At 44.6% G+C, this 20,110-nt stretch overlaps 2 protein-coding genes across 2 annotated transcripts; one reads left to right on the top strand and one right to left on the bottom strand.

Annotated features, from left to right (window-relative positions):
- LOC136946362 (dual specificity protein phosphatase 7-like) lies at window positions 1-4,426 on the top strand. The gene is made up of 3 exons (XM_067240673.1): window positions 1-892; window positions 1,428-1,856; window positions 2,817-4,426. The coding sequence occupies exons 1-3, from the start codon at window positions 523-525 to the stop codon at window positions 3,122-3,124; spliced, it is 1,107 nt and encodes a 368-aa protein (XP_067096774.1). The 5' UTR covers window positions 1-522; the 3' UTR covers window positions 3,125-4,426.
- A 6,950-nt stretch (window positions 4,427-11,376) lies between these two features.
- Window positions 11,377-15,134, bottom strand: tnnc1a (troponin C type 1a (slow)). Its single transcript, XM_067239625.1, has 6 exons — window positions 15,042-15,134; window positions 13,334-13,364; window positions 13,047-13,193; window positions 12,761-12,875; window positions 12,168-12,304; window positions 11,377-11,968 (listed from the first exon to the last, which is right to left on the bottom strand). The coding sequence occupies exons 1-6, from the start codon at window positions 15,063-15,065 to the stop codon at window positions 11,937-11,939; spliced, it is 486 nt and encodes a 161-aa protein (XP_067095726.1). The 5' UTR covers window positions 15,066-15,134; the 3' UTR covers window positions 11,377-11,936.
- Window positions 15,135-20,110: the final 4,976 nt, after the last annotated feature.

Here is a 20,110-nt window from a genome sequence, read left to right as displayed (position 1 = left end):
CAGTTCTCTAAGGAAAGCAGAAAATAAATTAATGCCGTAGCTGGACTGATTTTTTCAGCCTGAAAGTTTTGTTTCTGTGTCTTTAAATCCTGAGGCATAAACTCCTCCCCGTTGTGTTTCTCCCCTGTCAAAGAAAAAAATCCACTGTATCGGAATGGCAAAGCGAGAACGTGTTGTAAGTTTGTGTGGGCTCACTATGTAGAATAGTTCGGTTAATGGCGTTGTGGTCGGCTGTCACTGTCTCTTTGAAATACACGGAGGTGAATTTTATTTGACTACTTGTACTGAAGACTAGTAGCCTAAATACCAAAACTAGATACCCTAAGATCTTATGCTTATGGACACCAAAAGTGAGGGGTAAATCGCCGCTCCCGCTCATCCATAGGTTATCGGAACGTTTGAGCTTTGAAGCCAGCAGCACAGTACATTGTTTATTCTACGAAGTAGTTTTATGGTTCTTCAATACAATGTAGCAGTGTTTGTGAATTACAAGCTTTAATGTAACATGATATTGAGTTCGATATGACTAATGTGACGCCAAGCAAGAGCGTAGAATGGCTGCAAGTGGAGTTAGAATCCGGAGGAAGCTCGTTGCTTTTGCTGGACTGCCGATCGCACGAGCTTTTTGAATCATCCCACATAGAAACGGCCATTAATTTGGCTATACCTGGACTAATGCTACGGAGGTTTAAGAAGGGCAATATACCCATCCGAACTATCATTCCAAACCATGAAGATAAGGAGAAATTTCTCAGACGATGCGACACAGATACAGTGATTCTGTATGACGAGTGCACTATAGATTGGCAGGAGAGTGGAACCACGGGTTCGGTTCTGGGACTGCTTCTTCAGAAATTATGGGATGACGGATGTAAAGCATATTACCTGGAAGGCAAGTACTTTAATGCTAATCCCCCCTCCTCCTCCCCCCACTCAAAAACTGTCACCCATACTGATTTTATAAAAATAAAAAAAGCCTGTTTAATAATGTTTCTCTACTTTAACAAACTTTAACAAAACAACAGATACACAAAGGCCTAAACATAAATACTTTGTACATAAAGATAAAAAAATATGATTAAAAACAGCTGTTCTAAAGGCATCTTGATTGATTGTCTTTGCAAGAAATGAAGGTATTTGGGGAATTGACAGTCTCATAAATGTATAATTGTCAGTTTTTTCAATTACAATTCTAAAATGGCTACCATGTTTTGTTCCAGAAGAAAAAAGACCATCATTTTATCAATGATGGGAGCCCCTCATCAATGTTGTGACATAACTTTAGGAAGCTGACAAAATAGGTCACATTTTACTAAGATGAGAGGAAAAACTTCATAGCAAAGCTTCTTCAAAACGTTTTGTAAAATATGTTATGAAATTACAATATATTTAAACTATCATAATTTTCATGATGCTCTCATTCTCAGGGGGATTTCTGAAGTTCCAGACAGAGTATCCAGAGCATTGTGAGACGCTGCTGGACAGCTCCTGCCCCAGCTGCTCTCCTCCCCTCTCCGTCCTGGGCCTGGGGAGTCTGAGGATCAGCTCCGACTGCTCCGACGGGGAGTCGGACCGGGAGCCCAGCAGTGCCACCGAGTCTGAAGAGAGCCCCATTCCTAACAACCAGCCCGCCTTCCCTGTCCAGATCCTCCCGCACCTGTACTTGGGCTGTGCCAAAGACTCCACCAACCTGGATGTGCTTGGACAGTACAACATCAAGTACATCCTCAATGTCACACCCAACCTGCCTAATGCGTTTGAACATGATGGCCACTTCAGGTACAAGCAGATCCCCATTTCTGACCACTGGAGCCAGAACTTGTCTCCGTTCTTTCCTGAAGCCATATCATTCATCGGTGAGTACCTCACTTAGAGGACGTTACACAAACAAATGTAGGGGAGTTTGTTTAAACCAACCCTCTTAACCCCCATTTGCTTTATCGAATGGCGTGCAGCAGTTTTTGCCTCCTAAGACATGTTTCTAATCACTGAAATATGAATGGTTTTACTTTTCATATATATGTGTGTGTAGTGACACCACAGAAGCATCCATGACCTGAAGTTTGAGTACATTTGGTTTTGTGGCAGTTGCATGCTTTTCAAACAGCAGAGGGCTTGGCTTGTGGTGCAGGAAGGAAATGAAGCTTCCACTCTCTTTGGCTGGGTTTGGTTATCAGGATATCGGTTTGACACATCCTGACATATCCGGCTTGTGGAGCTGGGCGGATACTTGTTTGTCTACCTCCTATGAGTTTATAAGGGGATATTAGACATCTGCTTATCTAGATTGAGGAGGATGTTAATATTTGAAGTAGACTTCAAAGCCAAAGGCTTACCCTAACTAGTGTAACTGCAGACTGGGCCCTTACAGGGAAGGGGAAGTGAAAGGTCTCAACAACATCAACAACAGTTGGCAGGGAGAAAGACGTATGAGTTTCATGTTAAGGATATACAGTACCAGTCAAAAGCTGGAAGTTTGGACACATTTTCCCATTAATGTGTCCAAACTTTTGACTGGTACTGTATATCATCACTGGTAGATGATAGAAGACTGTGGATTTGTATTAGATTGTTTTACTTGGCTGGCCCTTGAAACCTTCTGCAACCCAACCATGGGCCTACATGTTCACTTCAGTTGGCTTTCATGTCCACATATGAATGAATTGGCCCTATTGATTTCTTGTTGCTTGGTGTCATTGCAAAATCCCAGTTAACAGGGTTTGGACCAACTGTGTATAGTGTGTGTGTGTGTGTGTGTGATGTATTGTACGATGGCTTGTAGCTCCTGTGTACTGATGAGTTGTTTGGTCTTGTAGATGAGGCTCGCTCGCAGCAGTGTGGCGTCCTGGTGCACTGCCTGGCAGGGATCAGTCGCTCTGTCACCGTCACCGTGGCCTACCTGATGCAGAGGCTCAACCTGTCCCTCAACGATGCCTACGACTTTGTCAAGAGGAAAAAGTCCAACATTTCCCCAAACTTCAACTTCATGGGGCAGCTGCTGGACTTTGAGAGGACACTAGGGTTGCACAGCCCATGTGACAACCGTGCACCGAATGAGCAGCTGTACTTTACGACGCCGACCAATCATAATGTATTTCAACTGGACAGGCTGGAATCTACATGATGGGACAAGGCAGCCATTTTTTAGTTTCCCACCATGTAGACATTTTCAAATAGGATGCCTGCTTGTGTCAAGGCCAGGCAGAGAGAGAGAGACCAGGGACTGCTGGCAGTACAGATCCTTCCAAGGACGTGATATGCTCCCTTCTGTATAAAACATGCCCTGTGTCTGATGCCTTACATTTTACCACAAGCAGGACTATTGTAAAACAAGACCAGTCATCAAAGACAAACAATGGTGTACAATCATAATAAAAAGTATCATATCTTCAGGAGGATTAGAGAGGCTTTGACTGTTTCATATTCTCCAGCTGGAAAGGCGTTGTATGTTACTTGGCCGTTTAGAATGTGAGCCGTTGTTTTCTTTGACTTAACTGTCATTGATTGGGTACACAGAGGGACATGGGCTACTGTAAACTGCCAGTGAATAACCTTCCTACAGATGACTGTTGTAGACCTCTTCATTTGCAGCTCAATGCATTAGAATGGACATTTAGCAGAAAACGTTAAAAGTAGCTGTCTAAGGCTTACTTTTCTACTTTGAATTCCTTCATTACTTACAGTATGTGCTATTCCTTTCATTTGGAAAATGTCAAAGATCTTTTCTTTTTTTTGCAAAACTCTGTAAGATACATTGTGATTTACTGTAAATGCACATTTGGCATGTGATTAAGATTCACAGAGGATATTTTTGTATACTTTACCTCTTTCGCCTGTTGTTCCTGTGGCCTTTACCATACCTTTTCTAAGTTAACAAGCAACTTAACTGTCTTTTACCAAGGACTTGGGTATAGTGTATAGGATTGTATTTTACCATGCTTGAATGAAAAAATGTATCATAGTAATAATCCATTTACAAATGAATTAACATGAGCTTATTACCACACTCCTAGACAGTCTTAAGTGTTTAGCTACTCCTGTTGTGGCGCGATGATGTCAGGGCATATTTTTGGTGTTTTTATCAGTGCTCAATTGCCAGTAATAACAAGTGGGCTAAAAGTTAAATCTTGAGGGAATTAAAACAAACGAGTCACACAGTTGTGTTCTTACCTCATAGAAAGGCATATTCAGGGATTTTATACAAGACATCTGTATCTTGTCACAGCTCCTTAAATATATTAAAGAGCTTGTTTATTTGGTGTGTACGTGTTTGTAAACTGTACAAAAGATTTGGTAATGGGGGACCTTTTTCCTCAAAATCAAGAATTGTGAAATTTACCCTATTATAAACTGTATGTGACTAAGCATACAGAACATTAATGCACAAGTTTATACAAGAAATAAATTGTATATTTTTACGCATTCATCCTCATTGTCTTAAGTAGTCTAAGCAAATCTTAGTTTCTATATTAAGTTTTGTATAATATACTGTGAAAATACATAAACTCATGTCCTGTTATGAATTTAGAGAGAGCACTTGTGTACCACAGTTCTGTCCACTGAATGGTATGTGACTGGTGGTGGTCTGCTGCCCTGCCCCAGCCCCGAGGCTCTAGGTGTGGTCAGATATCCGCTCTCTGTCCACTCTGATGCCTGGCTTCCTGTCTCTCACCGCCTGTCAGATACGGAGACGGGTAGCAGTTCCAGATCCCTCAAACCACAACAGACCCACTTCCTCTCCCAGTTACTCATGCAGCACAGACACAAGAGGAAGAAGAGACTGTACCAGAGAATAACAGCATTGCGGGATTATATAGGCCCTTGTTACTTGGAAACTGATCTCTCAAGGAAAGCACCCGAAATATGAATGTCTAATGGACGCACAGCTGCTGTCTTTTTCTTGGAGCAGCATTTTCCTGTTTATTGGATGAATGCAATATCCTGTTGTGTGTGGGTCAGAGTCACATTCAGCACTATCTGGTTTACAGGAGGAAATGAGAGCCCTCTGCTACATCCTCATCCACGTTAGGCATATTCGGAAAAGGGTGAAGTAGTGGTCATACCTTTTCGAGGGTGTTTTGTCAGAAAGTCCCAAGTCTTTTCCTGCTTTCCACTGTAAACTTTCCTCAGTATTTGTATGATGTCTCATTAAGGGGGTAAGTTTACTCATGAACTCGCAACATCGACATATTCCAGTTTATGACAGAGAGGGGATGTGAAAACGGATGATACCAGGTATTTCAGATGTAAAGGTCTCAAAAGCGCTTTTTTATAGCCTGCTTTCCCCCAATGACAAGACAAGATCACCTTTCCACTGCTGACAATAGCACAGCACATGAACACAGCACAACTTTGCAGTTGCGACAGTAAAAAGTGGTGTAGGGCAATGTTTCATAGCATGACTGAACTGGCAGGCTACATAACTACAGGTTAGACCTGTCATTATGTCAGAGCCACCCAGCAGGACTGAGACCAGAGACACAGTCCCAGCAGGACACACAAGAACACCAGTGATGTCCTGACACTGGGGACAAAGATCTGACAATGTCTGCAGAGATAAGATGGGCACATCAATATTCCATGTGTGTGTGGGGGGGGGGCATTTGTTGCCTCCCCATTTTATGAGTACAATATAATTTTCATTAATATTAAAAATAACAATACGATTTTTCCATTCCATTGTCACTGTGAATACGATACAGATTCAGAAATGAAGTTCCTCCAGTGCAGGACAGTAAAAGGGTGCGTCAAAAGAAAGAAAATAAGACAGAATTGTTTGCGCTTAGGCGTTTTAAAAACAGGTATGGCCTCACATTGGATGCCAGGGGTATTTCTGTCCTTTTGTTGTCACTTGTGAAGGGAAGCAGAGGTTGAGACACTGCTTACTCAGCAGCAGTGACAGGGGAAGCATATGTGAATGAGACATAGTTCAGAGAGAGGAAGACAGAAACCATTTGTGCGTGTCTGTGTGTATCTGTGTTATGTGTTGTTCTGGAGCAAGAGAGAGGGAGAGAGAGACAGTGTGTGCGTGTCTGTGTGTATCTGTGTTATGTGTTGTTCTGGAGCAAGAGAGAGGAAGACAGAAACCATGTGTGCGTGTCTGTGTGTATCTGTGTTATGTGTTGTTCTGGAGCAAGAGAGAGGGAGAGAGAGACAGTGTGTGCGTGTCTGTGTGTATCTGTGTTATGTGTTGTTCTGGAGCAAGAGAGAGGGAGAGAGAGACAGTGAGCAGATCCCCTCAGAGCTGTTCCACACCTGCTGTGGTTAAGCACATTTACAGCACTCACATTCAGCACATTGCTTGACAAGAAGAGAACCTCACAGCTGCTAGTGACTCCATGGGACAAGCATTCACTGATGTGATTATCCCTCATTGAACCAAGATGGTTAGAGTTCAAAAGTCAAATACACACTTAAATACACTGAAGATAATAAATTGTTGCTTTATTTTTTTATCAAAATCAGTTCTCTCTAGCCCATTTCATATGGTTTCGCTCTTCCATTGTAATAAGGGATATCTATTTTAGGACACTACATCTTCACTGGGGTGATTTTCCCCCCAGTAGTCACGCTTTGTTAATGGTTAGGCAGATGTTCCCAGGGCCATTGAGAATAATCCTAATCTGACTTTTGGCTGAACAAACTGAGTGACATCATGGCAGTCAATAGAGAATGACATCATGGATGTTGTGTTTGTTGTTTACTCTCCTGCTCTAGATAGACAGGATAGATACTTAATTAGGTTTCGTGGTTACTGATGCTGATCTTGATGTAATCACATTGACATTTGTGATAGGCCTATATTGGGTCACATTGATTAATTGTCCATGTCTTTTTCAGCGGGCAACCATAGTCTGAAAAATGTATGGTTCTGGACATGATTTTATATTCAAAACAGAACACATCAAAATACTTTAATGATACTTAATCAGTTTTTCTCGACTTGACCATTGACAATTCATTTGTTGGTAGATTTTTGGACAACAGAGAAATATCTGTCTTTTCCTTATCCAGGACTGGGAACATAATTTACGTGCATCACATCATAGTTGTATTTTTAATCCAGGATTTCCCAGAACTATACATAGACTGTTAGAATTGTATGCATTGTCGTGCCTATGATTTAATTTCCTGTGGTGGAAGATTACTATTTAATTCCATGAATCCATGAATCACATATAAAGCCTTCAGCATGATGTTGTCCACCCCCATCTTTGTAATGGAACAAGCCAGATTCCCAGTGTTGTGCACACATGGACTATCTCACATACTGGGATGGGGAGGCAGATATTTAACACTTTGATACTTACTTGACTGTAAAATGAACCATGACAGAACAGTATATTCTGTGTTCTCCGGCAATAGACCTATACTACACTGTTCAAGTAGCATGTCATGAAACTCTGAACTGGTCTAAAATGTGAAGATGTTTATCTTGTCATGTATTTTGGACTCCTACTTGGACTCAATAAAATCATGCCGTTTTTGTTTGCCATTATCTAACCAGGAAGTCCATATCTAGTCAGGGATTCCGTTTGAACAAGACATCTGCTGTTCAAGACATATCCCAAACCCCTCTGTCCTCATATCTAAACTTACAAAATCCAACACAACAACTGTGTTCTGAGAAGAGTGAGTAGTGTGAGTTTTGGCGCTATGGATACTGGGTCAAGTATAAAGTAGAGCCACATGGACATGAGGGGCAGAGAGAGGGTGCCATCTGTTAATACCAGAAGCCTCTCTTTCTATGGCCAATTTCACCATCCGGCGACATACACCATCCCATACTCACTACACAGACTTGTTAGTCAGAAGACCAGTAGGAAACTCCTTAGGGAAGCAGAGAGAGAGAGATAACATCCACAGTTTTGGATTCAAAGTTCGAAGAGTGAAAGGTCACAGAATGAGTAAGGGAACAGCCCTCAGGTACATACAGTATAGACCAACACTACATGTTGTCTATCCCACATATGGACACCTACATTAAAGAGCTGGGTCAGAGGCTGTTCTGCTGGAAGGTTTCCCACTCATGCAGGGCCATATGCTGCTTACAGTATGGAATTGCTGAGTGTGCCAGGAAGATCTGTCTGTGCCTCTAGTCTTGGGACCCTATTCCTGGTCCACTGCTTACCATAACAATGATGTCACAGGAGATGCAACCGAGGTCAGTGATTTCCTGCTCTGATCTCTGTACGCATTCCGTATTGTAAAACGGAATAGTAAGGTTATGTGGCTATCCCAACATTGTTGTATGTGGAACTCTGAGAAGATCTGAGGAGTTTTCTCAAGCTTAGCATTTCAGATATTCCATGTTGTAAAAATAGATACATCTTTTGATTTCACAGAGTGATACAAAACCAAACAATTGCTGTCATTCATTTGAATCTATGAATAGAATGGCGGAATTTCAGACTTCTATTTCTTGAAGGCTCAGTCATCTATGAGCCATTATGGCTGGGACAGCTCCAAACAGTACTTCAGTGTTCTCTAGAGGCCAAGTGGGTTTGCATATCACCATACAACATTCTGTCTGTTGAACTCTGATTTGCAGTCATTCCACTCTTTCTTTGTGTAAGATTTCCTCTCTTTCGGTATTGTGTGTTTACAGGAACCAATGTGTTCAATTCTCTCAGCAATGTGCGGTGTCATCCATGATATCTCAGATTATCCATGATCATTAAGTGCTCCAGTCTTTGGATCTTTTCAGGGTATTACTCTTCATCTGGCTGTGTGGGATTATTCTCTCCACCACGGGGGTTTGCTCCAGTGTGGGAAAGCATCAAACACAGCACCTCATTACCATAGTAACAGCAGGTTCGTCTTTGACCTGAAATATTTATTTATGATTTAAGAGCTAGTTCTCCTCAGGTTTTGTGCCAGTAAACCTGCATAGTGAAATCCTGCTGACGGGGATGGCACGTGTTCTTGTAGTGCTTCAGTACCAGTGGAACGGGTAAAACAGGAACACGTCTAAGCCGTAAAGCTTCCTGTTTTCAGTGTTGCTCTGTGGTTGTGTGGGAAGCATTTGTACAGAATGTGTATATGAGTCCTTGTTCTCCTCTAATCAGTTACCAATAGAGATGTACATTTCCATATATTCGTTGCAATAATAATGTGACCAATATATAAAAACCATACAGTGTACCCATAGCCCATTGAGATGTTGTATGCTACAGTATTAGACAGCTGTCAAAGTCGACCATTCATGTGATCTTCTGCGTCACTAATACAGGATCAATGACTGGCTTGTGTACTACAGCCCTTTGTCAGTGACTCTTGCTGGTAGCGAATAAGATGGCTGCATATCCTAACCACACAAATGCACACACACAGACACACACACACACACAATGAATGAAAAATTGAATGAATGAACAAATGAATGAAAAGGGTTACATCATTTCAGTTGCATACTTAAATCAACCCTGTTTCAATGACACAATAAATCAATCCTGCCAAACTGTGTGTGTATGTCCCTGATATAAATATTACCCACTGCAGTGCTTTTAGACACATAACTGCAGTGTGTGTTAATGACAGCCAGCATGAGTCATCTAGCCTTGCTTGCGTAACTAGGTGACTCCCCCACCCTTCTCTCTGTCTCTGCACCACACCCCAGACTCATTCACACACTGGTGGCCTCAGCCTCAGCCTCAACCTCAATCTCCCAGCCTCCCAGCCTCCCAACCTCCCAGCCTCCCAGCCTCCCAGCCTCAGCCTCAGCATGTCTCCAGGCTGCTTATTACTGCGGCTGCCCTATATACACACTGTCTTACAATAGGACTGAAGTGGTATATTATGGATAAATAGAATCTAGGTGTGAGGCTATAGTAACTAGTAATGCTGGGTTATTTATCCTCTGTCTCTTCCCATGTCTCCATATCCATATGAGTGCACAGCCATAGGTGTTTAGTGACAATCAAGGTTACCATCTCACCCACTGTCTTACCTACCTTAGACGCTGTTGCTCATGGGGAAAAAGTGAACCCACATGACTTTACCTTTGACCTGGATCAAGGCAGTCCAAACGTCCAGTTGCCATCAATCATACACAGACAACACACACACACACGGGCGTGCACTCTCGCACATGTACGTAGAAACGCATGGCCATCATGACACACTTCGCTTTCTCTCTTTTCTATGTCCCTCTCTCTCCCACACACAGACACTTTTACAATCTTACACACGTCACCACTTTAGATAGTATGTGAGTGACCCCACTGCTACATTGTGCTATTCTTACTATTTAAGTCCAAATCAGGCCCCTTCATTCAGCCAGACGTCCTGTAAACGCCTAGGCTGAGTCATTAGCCCTATTGTAAGAGTGTGTATTTATGACTCTGTGAAGTCTAGTGTGACTCACCAGTCATCACCACTCCCATTCATTCAGTACCTTAACTCACCTACTTCCATCTGACTAGATTTGAGCAATTTTGTGTTACTACCTTGTTGCTCAGCACCAGTCTCACTGATCTGATTGTCATTAGCATACTTTTCAGTATGGGGCTTGATACTGGTTTGACCGAGTCTGACCGTAATCCTCTAAGAACGTCAGCCAAGACAACGCGTCACTTCAGAATGTGGATTTCTGCTGACACCTAGTGGACAGCATGGGGAATGCATCTGCAGATCCGTGATGATTCCTTTGTTTTCATCAACATAAAAGATAATGTTGCCCCTCCTTTGCAAAGCAAACAACTATGCAAATGTAAGACTTCGTATTTAAATTTCAAGTTGAATCCTTATGACAACAGCAATCCAAGTACCCCTTTAAAATCAATAATTAGATTATGAATTTGATAAAGCTCTGAGTTGTCTGTCAGCAGGAAATTGCATTATCAGCAGTGAGAAGATACTGAACAATCTGGAAACAGAGGACTGACACTCTGAGTCCTTCAGTCCAGAGGTGTGTTGGAGACCCACTCTGTACTGGGTCTCTCCTCCTTGTAAGGCTAAAGGCATTTGATTGTCAACTGGTGTCGGTCAAATCTGATCCCCTAACATGGGCACTAACGGGATTAGACATAAATAGCTGCTGTCTCCAAACATTGTGTAACTAGATACTGCCCCTCCAACTATATGAATGCTGGGATCTGCTCTACCTCCTCTATACCCTTGAGGAGATCCTCACGGAGGCTCTTAACCCTTACATCAACAACAGAGCTGTGTACGGAGCGAGAGGAGACAGAGCGGATCCCATGTGTGGAGCTTCACTTAGTAACCATCCCGTTATGGACTGTCTATCTCACATCTCTTTTTGAAGCATCAAAAAACATTGGATTTCCCTCTTTTTTGAGAAGTGACCATAAATAATTCAAAGAATGTCCAAGGAAGACACCCTAACAACTGTGTATGAGTGAATACGAAATCCTTGCTTTGACAAATGCATCATGTTTATTACGTGGTTGCTCAATCTAAGCAGATGTGCGGTGTAGATGTCCTGAGAGGGTATCTCTCCAACATACTGGAACACATACTATACATCATACATTGTTTGCTGACAGTAGACTCATTGTAAATGTACCGTATGTTTAGCCTACATATGGACCATCCTAATTGTGGTATAGGGGTATGAACAGAACTCATTCGGTAGAAAGATTTGTAAACTGTATGTGGTGCTACACAATTATGAAATCAAAAATTATAGTTTGTGACCAAACTGAAGTGATGTTGGGTTTGTTAATTGGTTGCATTTACACAGATGCTGTATGTGGGCACCAAACTAGATGCAAACAATATTTACAACAATGCAAGAAATGGTAGAAAGTAAGAAAAATACAGAACCAATCCAATATTCAACTAAATCTTGCAAAGTTGTTGAAAGTTTCTCAATAGCATCCAAAATCAGCCTCCAGATGTTCACAGGTGTCTGAGGACTGAGATACAAAAATAACACTATGGGGTGAGGGTAGTCCATCGTCTCCTGGTCACGTTTACTCCACTCCTTTCATAAACTCCAAGAACTCTGGATCACCAAGGAGAGACACACACAGAGACAGTCAGATCAGCTTCATGAATAAGCCAGCAGCATGCCTTACTCCCGCACGTGGGATCTTCAGTCAATTAGAATACCTCACATCCTTTGATCATCCCATGAATATGAAGTCCATGGCAGGTGATCAGTCAGACATAGTTGTAGTTCTACCGGTGTTAACAGTCCTCACCATCGTAGTCGATCTTTCCGTCGTTGTTCCGGTCGCCGTCCTTCATCAGCTCCTCTATGTCGTCCTCGGTGATGGCCTCTCCTGTGGCCTCCAGCATCACCTTCAGCTCCTCCAGGTCGATGTAGCCGTCTGCATTCCTGCAGGGTCAGGCATCACAGCGACCATGTGTTACACTGTCCGTTGGTCTGAGTACTGTGTACAGGCTTTGGTTTGGGACATTCTATGCTGCTATGGCTGCACTGGCCGGAGAACACAGAGAATGAGCAGGGTTTATATTTGGGCCCAGGTGTTCTCATGGGGTTTAGGGAACTGTTCTACCAGGGTTCTTCTACTCTTATTACTCACATGCCTGCTGTGGGATTTCCGTTTGATGGTACACACACACACACACACACACACACACACACACACACACACACACACACACACACACACACACACACCACACACCCACCCATACACACACTCACTCACTCACTCACTCACACACACACACACCACACACCCACCCACCCATACACACACTCACTCACACACACACAGATATGGCTCGATAAGATCCAAGGCAGCAAGTCAACAATAGATCCACTCACTTGTCAAACATGCGGAACAGCTCGGCAAGTTCCTCCTCAGTCTTCCCCTTGCTGTCGTCCTTCATGCACCTTACCATCATGACCAAGAACTCATCAAAGTCCACCGTGCCACTCCCTGAAAACAGCACACACACACACACACCACACACATACACACACACCACCCACAAGGTGATGCCAAGATACCAATGCATCATACATGGACAATGTCATACAACCCCCCCAAACCTTGCCACTAAGGACAATCACAGCTTTGTATTTGGGTTTGGATTCATGTTGAGTTTACCATCTTCATCCACCTCGTCGATCATCTCCTGCAGCTCCTCAGGGGTGGGGTTCTGGCCCAGCATCCTCATCACCTTCCCCAGCTCCTTGGTGCTGATGCAGCCATCCTCTGCATCCTGCACGAAGATGTCAAACGCTGCCTTGAACTCTGGAACAGGACAACACAGAGGTCAGTCAGGTCAGAGGTTGGTGTTGTACTTCTTTCATGTGTGGTCAACCACACTGTTACGTCTTACTGAACTGCCTTCACATATTTTTGTCAATATAGACACACGGATCCAAACACACCATTTTTCTGCTCATCAGTCAGCTGCTCTACCTGAACAGACAGAAACAGAGGGTGGAAACCAAGCGTCAGCTGGGAGAGAACAGTACTGTACATATGACACTGGCCTACATTAAGGTTTGATACAACTTGATTGAAACATTTACAAATACAACATTAATTATGTCAGGGGGCGAGACATTTCCTATCTCCTTTAGAAAAGTTCTACGTCTAACCTTGCATGCAGTAGCTCCAACAATATTAAGCCGACAAATCTGGATAGTATCCCTAACCCAGCCTGTCAAACAGATCCCCTCCAGGGTTGTTTTACATCAAGCTTATTCAGCCCTCAGTGGTACGTTTATTTTAGTGCTTCACACTTTACTATCCCTCACTAAACACACAACCTATATATCATATGTGTGGCCTGAGTCTGTGGGCAAAGAGTTATAAATACATTGACAGGAGGATCAGAAACCGCAGATAAAGGACACAATACACAGTGCTTTAAATGAGCATAGCAGTGGATCTGGCCCAACAATGGAGCGGTAATCCTGGAAAAGCTACGACGCATGAGAGAGGGAGACAGCTGCTTATGTAAGAGTTATTGTCTGTCGACCACCACAGATTAAACAAACACTTCACTGGTGATGATATATGAATAAAGCAATGTTCCTCTGAACATCACACACGCTTCCACAGACACACAAACACACATTCCTGTGTTTTTCTCCCTGTTTGGTTTGGGCTGGTGGTGCCCAGCTGAGACATGGGTGGCCTGAGGAGGCAGGCTGGAGAGGGGGGCTGAGGAGGCAGGCTGGAGAGGGGGGCTGGGGAGGCAGGCTAAAGGGCTGGGTAGGCAGGCAGGCAGGCAGGCGGGCAGTCAAGCAGGCAGGCAGGCAGAGATAGACAGATAAACATACAGCCGTAGCAGCTCACAGATAATGCTGGAATTCAGCCTTGGGGGCTGAGGGGGTGGGGCGTGGGGTGGCTGGTATCTAAACCTGAAGCCCTTCTCTGGCACCACACAAACACACATGCAGGAGCATCTGAGCAACTGGGCCAAAATTAGCCATGTGAAGTGGGACTAGTCCATTTGTAGTCATGAATGAACCTCCAGTGTGGACCAGGGATCTGTCCTGTCAGTGACCCCTGAGTGGCTCCTAAATGCCCTGATAGCAGGGCATCTAGAGACCTATACATGGTCTCCAGCCTCACTCATCAGAAGCTGATGTTGTATGTTCTAGACAGAGGAGAGACAGTGTAGAATGTCAGTCAAGTCATTTGGGATTTGTAAACCATCCAGGCAATGTAGGACGGACAAAATCCTACACAATATAAGACTTCACTGGAGTGTTGACACTTGAAATCTTTGAAATCCTTGAAATATTGAAATTAAGTTGAAGACTTTAAGGTGATCTTGAGTTCTGTATAATTTTGTTTTAACAATAAGTTAATGTTAGTCAGAGTTGTTCATCCATGAAGTTGAGCAAATAACGCATCAGGTATACTGTACCTGATGTAAACAGAGATCTGTCAAGAGATTTACAAGGTTATTAAACTTTACCTATTGACCACTCCCCTTGTCTCCCAAATCACCCACCATCTCAGTGTCTCTCAGTCACATCCCCCAGACTCATGCTACTAGGGAATCAACAACAGTCCACATATTTGGGACGGTTTCTCAATAGAAGCACCACAGTGAAAACGTAGGAGTTGAGGAGGACCTACCGCTGCTTTGTAGATGTCGTTCATGGTGGAGGCCGCTGCCCGTTCAAGGGTGTAGAGGCACAGAGGAGGGAGGTGGAGCACAGAGCCGAGCAGGACACTGGACCCATCCTAGGAGGGTTTTATAGCTGGAGCCTGGTGCGGCCTGGTCCCTCCCTGCCCAGCCTCTTGGCTCTGTGTGTGTGTGTGTGTATGTTTGTGTGTACCGATCCGTCACAATCACCAGGCTCAGATAAAAATGCGGCTGCTCTTAGGGGGCACACACACACTTTGGAATGGAATGAAGTGTGGGGGCATGCATGGTGAACCCTAATCTCTAGAGAGGGGGCCAGAGACACTCAACATTCCAGCAGACCTGGAGCAGAGGGCCAGGAGAGAGGGGGTAAGGGCCAGGGGAGAGGGGTCTGGGCCGGGAGAGAGAGAGGGGGTGTGGACCAGGGAAGAGGGGATGTGGGGTAGGAGAGAGGAGTTGTGGACCAGGAGAGAGGGAGTGTGGGGTAGGGAAGAGGAGGTCTGGGCCACGTGAGAGGGGATGTGGGGTAGGAGAGAGGAGTTGTGGACCAGGAGAGAGGGAGTGTGGGGTAGGGAAGAGGAGGTCTGGGCCACGTGAGAGGGGATGTGGGGTAGGAGAGAGGAGTTGTGGACCAGGAGAGAGGGAGTGTGGGGTAGGGAAGAGGAGGTCTGGGCCACGTGGGGGTGTGGGGTAGGGGAGAGGGGGTCTGGGCCAGGAGTGAGGGGGTGTGGACCAGAAGAGAAGGGGTGTGGGCCAGGGCCAGGGGAGAGGGGATGAGAGCCAGGACACAGCCCAGCCAGGGCAGCCCTATAAAGAGGCAGGGAAAGGGAGTGAAGAGAGAACAGAACAGTGGGGTTAATCTTACCAGTAAAACACAATAATATAGGTGTGTGCATGCAACTGTGTGTGTGTTTGCATGTGTGTGTGTGTGACTATGAATATAACACCAATACTCTACATGGCACTGAGCTTGTTGATGAATTTGAATTGAGCTGCTCTTTCCCAGCCAGCAGAGGGCGCTGCCCACTGTCTGTTGGAGTTGAATGGCTGCACAAGCCTGGCATAGAATATCTGATTCATGAGAGGGCTGAGAGAGAGATCTGGGTCAAATCTCAGGAATCATAATTGACATGAGGTAATGATGTGCAAATATTGAATTAGATTAGCTGCCTTCACAGGAGATACCTGTCACCTAGATACCTAGAATATACTAAGTCTTGTGGTATGAATCAAGGCAATTTTGACAAGTAAAATAAACCCTGCAGATTTCTGTCATGAAAGCCATTACAGTTAAGAGACATTCTTATGTTGCTTTGTTAAAATAAATCTATGAAGAGACAAAGTACATTTTTCTGAATAATCCATGTTTCCGCCAACATCAGACTGGCTTTCAGTACACATCGGAAATTGTGCAATATTTTGGATAACAAAAATATTCATTGAACTCATGCTATGCTACATTATCATCATGCTAATTTATCTCGAAGGAGAGATACAAGCTATCTGTAGTGAGATCGAAACACACAAACACACATGCAGTGAGCTGTGGCAGGCACTTCGAGTGACTGGTGATCATGCTGGGTTATAATGGGATGCTAATGGGGACTGGCACAGCCAACAACCACTGCACAACAACCCAAAGAGAGAGAGAGAAATAAAGAGAGTGGCAGAGAGATGGAGAGAGAGATGGAGAGAGAGAAGGAGAGAGAGGGGAATGGAAAGGGAGCGATCAAGGTGGTGGTGGTGGTGATGTATGTACGTTTGTGTGTGTGTGTGTGTGTGTGTGTGAGTGAGTGTGTGAGTGAGTGGGGGCGGGGGGTGCTGGTGTTCACACTGAACAACACATTGCTACCATGTACACCCTTGCTGACACACAGAGACCATCACAGATCGCCTTCAATGCGAGGCGGCCATGCTCTGCATCACTCACGCACAGACTTCACAGACAGAGCCCACACACACCAAACCATCACTCACCAGCTGATCGAGAGAGATACAGAGAGAAAGAGAGAGAGAGAGAGAGAGAGAGAGAGAGAGAGAGAGAGGGAGAGAGAGGGAGAGACACACAGAGATAGAAAGAGAGAGAGGGGGAAGGAATGGATGAAACAAGAAAGGGTGAATGATTTGATGGTGGATGTCCTTGATAGCTGTCATCACAGTCATTTGTCATTGTTCTATGTGGGGTTGATCTCATGAGGCCCATGTCCAGCCTCCAGCCCCCAGCCCCCAGCCCCCAGCCTCCAGCCTCCAGCCAGGCCAGTCAGTTCTTCCAGTGTAAGCCTATAAGGTTGCCTGTCTGGGTTGGGGTCAGTGCAGTGGCACTATGGACGGAGTCCCTGTTTGGGGAGCCAGAGAGTAGAGTGATGAATCCACAGTATCTGTCCCACACAGACCCACCACAGGAGCCAGCATTAATGAGCTGCTCTGCAGGGGGCAGCAGATTCTAATGTAAAGCTGCTCTGAGCTCACAAACACACCCAGCGGTATAGAACTCTGGCTCTGCCACAGAGCCCGCATACACAGACATCAAACACAGCATAGGGATAGGGTCGTTTCAATGGAGCACTCCACCAATTTCCTGGTACAGGGGAAGGCTGAGGAGGGAGAGGCAGCCATCTCCTCCACACACCACAATCAGGCAGTGCATCTCGAATCCACAATTCACCGCACACCGCTTTTTGAGAGGTTGCCATAGAAACTCTGCTGGGTAGTAGCAGGCAGAAAATGAGAGGAGATGAGCGGGGCTATTTCCCCCCCTCCCCTCCCCTCTCCTCTCCACCGCCACATTGTGTCTTCACAGGCACTATATTCTTTCCTTCGCCTTTTACACATGCATGTGCATGCTTGCGCGCACACACGCACGGACACGCACACTCATGCACACACCGGACGCTAAGGAGTGATTATTTGTTCCCATGTAACCTTAATGAAAATCATTTTTGCTAATGCTATGGTTGATTTGATCCCCCATGTCCAAACAATCACATTTCACATGTCAGGGTGAAGAAAGCAGCCAACTGAATTGTACTTCCTGCCCCTGCTTGAAGAGCAAGGGTCTACTGTGGCATATTTTTGTAGTTTAGAAGGTGCATGTAGTTTAATGCTGCATGAATTCTGTAAATCAGTCACATGACCCACGTGTCGCACGCTGTCTTGCTGTGGTATTGTCATTGTGGTGATGTGCAGACTAGGTTACAGCACAGGTCTTTCACTTCCTCCCCCTCTCCTCATCTCCTCGGATGGAGTGTTACTCTGTGTCCATCCGCTTGTCACTTTCTCTAATGCCCCTTTCCCTTTCTGCCATTCCCCTCTCCCTTCTATTGTGTCTCTCGCGCTGTTTCTTTTTCGCTCTCTCTCTTCCCCTTTATCTGCTCTCTTCCTCCTTCTTCCTAGCCTACTTTATCCGTTGCCCCCCCCCCTTCTATGTGATGTGCAGAGAGAGAGTGGTGGACTAGGAGGAGTGACTGGGGGCATTTACATCTCTCTGTATAGCCAGACTCCTCCAGCGAACACTTACTGCTCAGAGGGGAGTCTATACTCTCTCTATGCTCTCTGCTTTCCTCTCACAAGGAGACTAGCGCAACACCAGAGACAGGGATTAGGAGTTAGAGAACAGGACTGAGGAGAGAGGAGAGTGGATGTCTCTGCACTCTCCTGCTGTGTTGAGGCCCAGTTGGGTTTACGTTGAGGGACTCTACTGTCATGCAGGCTCTACACTGGTTCTATAATGGGCCAATGGTCACGTTCCCCCCAGCCTAGGGGGGGAACGTGGGGGGGGGGGGGGTTGAGGTTTTCCAGGCCAGTGGACCACCGTGTATCCGAGCCTTCTTTGTTAGCGGTAAGACACCCAGAAAAAGAACTAATCTCACATATAGATTATTCTCTCAAGCAAGAGAATATGTCTGTTGGCTGCAACACAAGGGGTCTCGATTGAGTCTAAATTACTTTACTGTACAGTAGTACGTAGAACAGTGTGCTTGTCAAATAAAATATTGAGAACACAATTTTTTCTTGCAAATGTACACTGAAATAATGTATTGTGTCCATGGAGTGTACCAATAAATCAAAGGGCCATTTTCCTTCAGTTAAAAAGGTCTATTTACATTGCTGGGCAACTGCTTATCTCTCACTGACACATGTTAAAGACACAGCACTGTTTGTCTTAGTATTGACAGCTTAAACTAAAGACCACTGCATTTATACCATGACAGTGAGTGTATCCATGCACAAATGTGTGTCTGTGTGTGTGTGCATGTGCATGCATATGTGTGTACATATATGTGTGTGCACGTTTATGTTCATGTTCATGCATGCATGTGCATGCTTGTAATTATTTCTGTATGTACCATATGACTAATGAGCTTTGATGAAGATGCTTCTGAGCACAGATGACACACTCTTCAGTAATCAGGGCTCCTCATTGTCATGGCCAGCTGTGTGCGTCACAGCGCTGACGGTGGGCTCAGTACATCACTGCCCTGCAGCTACAGACTTAACACCTTCACTACCTCTCTCTCAGGACCCAGGCACTGTCCACAGCAAACATCTCTCTCCTCTTTCTCTCTCTCTCTCTCTCCCTCTCTCTCTCTCTCTCTCTCTCTCTCTCTCTCTCTCCCTCTCTCTCTCACTCTCTCTCTCTCTCTCTCTCTCTCTCTCTCACACTCTCTCTCTTAACATTTTGCTGTTATAAAGTCCAGAGTTCCACATGAGTGTGGAAACAGGTAATATCATGGTCACAGTATGTGTATGTACACTGGATTTGAGTTTGCTTTTATCCTGGAAAAGGAGGACACATATGAAACCAAAGACAAGCTACTTCAAACATGAACAGCAATATCCTCCTTTTAAAGGTTAATGTCTCATAACATTGTCCGACATTTCATCTTTTCTTTCTGAGTTTTCAGTCTCCCAATGACTATTCTACCCAATGGCAAATGTTACAGTAATATACATGCAAATTAGCAATCTGGGTTACTTACATAACTGCAATCATTTTGGGGGTTTGCAGCAACAAAACTTCCAGATCATCAAAGTCCACATATTCTCTCTTCAGACGTAT

The sequence above is a fragment of the Osmerus mordax genome, chromosome 7 (genome assembly GCF_038355195.1).
Source record: "Osmerus mordax isolate fOsmMor3 chromosome 7, fOsmMor3.pri, whole genome shotgun sequence".
Lineage (NCBI taxonomy): Eukaryota > Metazoa > Chordata > Actinopteri > Osmeriformes > Osmeridae > Osmerus > Osmerus mordax.
The sequence above is the reverse complement of the archived record's forward strand: the minus strand, read 5'-3'. Positions and strand labels throughout refer to the sequence as shown.

Bases quoted from the DNA above. Each gene is read 5' to 3' on its own strand.
- LOC136946362 (XM_067240673.1), top strand. From the start codon at position 523: ATGACTAATGTGACGCCAAGCAAGAGCGTAGAATGGCTGCAAGTGGAG. The intron at 893-1,427 runs GCAAGTACTTTA...TCTCATTCTCAG, and splicing joins TAAAGCATATTACCTGGAAG to GGGGATTTCTGAAGTTCCAG. The intron at 1,857-2,816 runs GTGAGTACCTCA...TTGGTCTTGTAG, and splicing joins TGAAGCCATATCATTCATCG to ATGAGGCTCGCTCGCAGCAG.
- tnnc1a (XM_067239625.1), bottom strand. From the start codon at position 15,065: ATGAACGACATCTACAAAGCAGCG. The intron at 13,365-15,041 runs GTAGGTCCTCCT...CTGTCTGTTCAG, and splicing joins ACGACATCTACAAAGCAGCG to GTAGAGCAGCTGACTGATGA. The intron at 11,969-12,167 runs GTGAGGACTGTT...TTGGTGATCCAG, and splicing joins CGGAAAGATCGACTACGATG to AGTTCTTGGAGTTTATGAAA.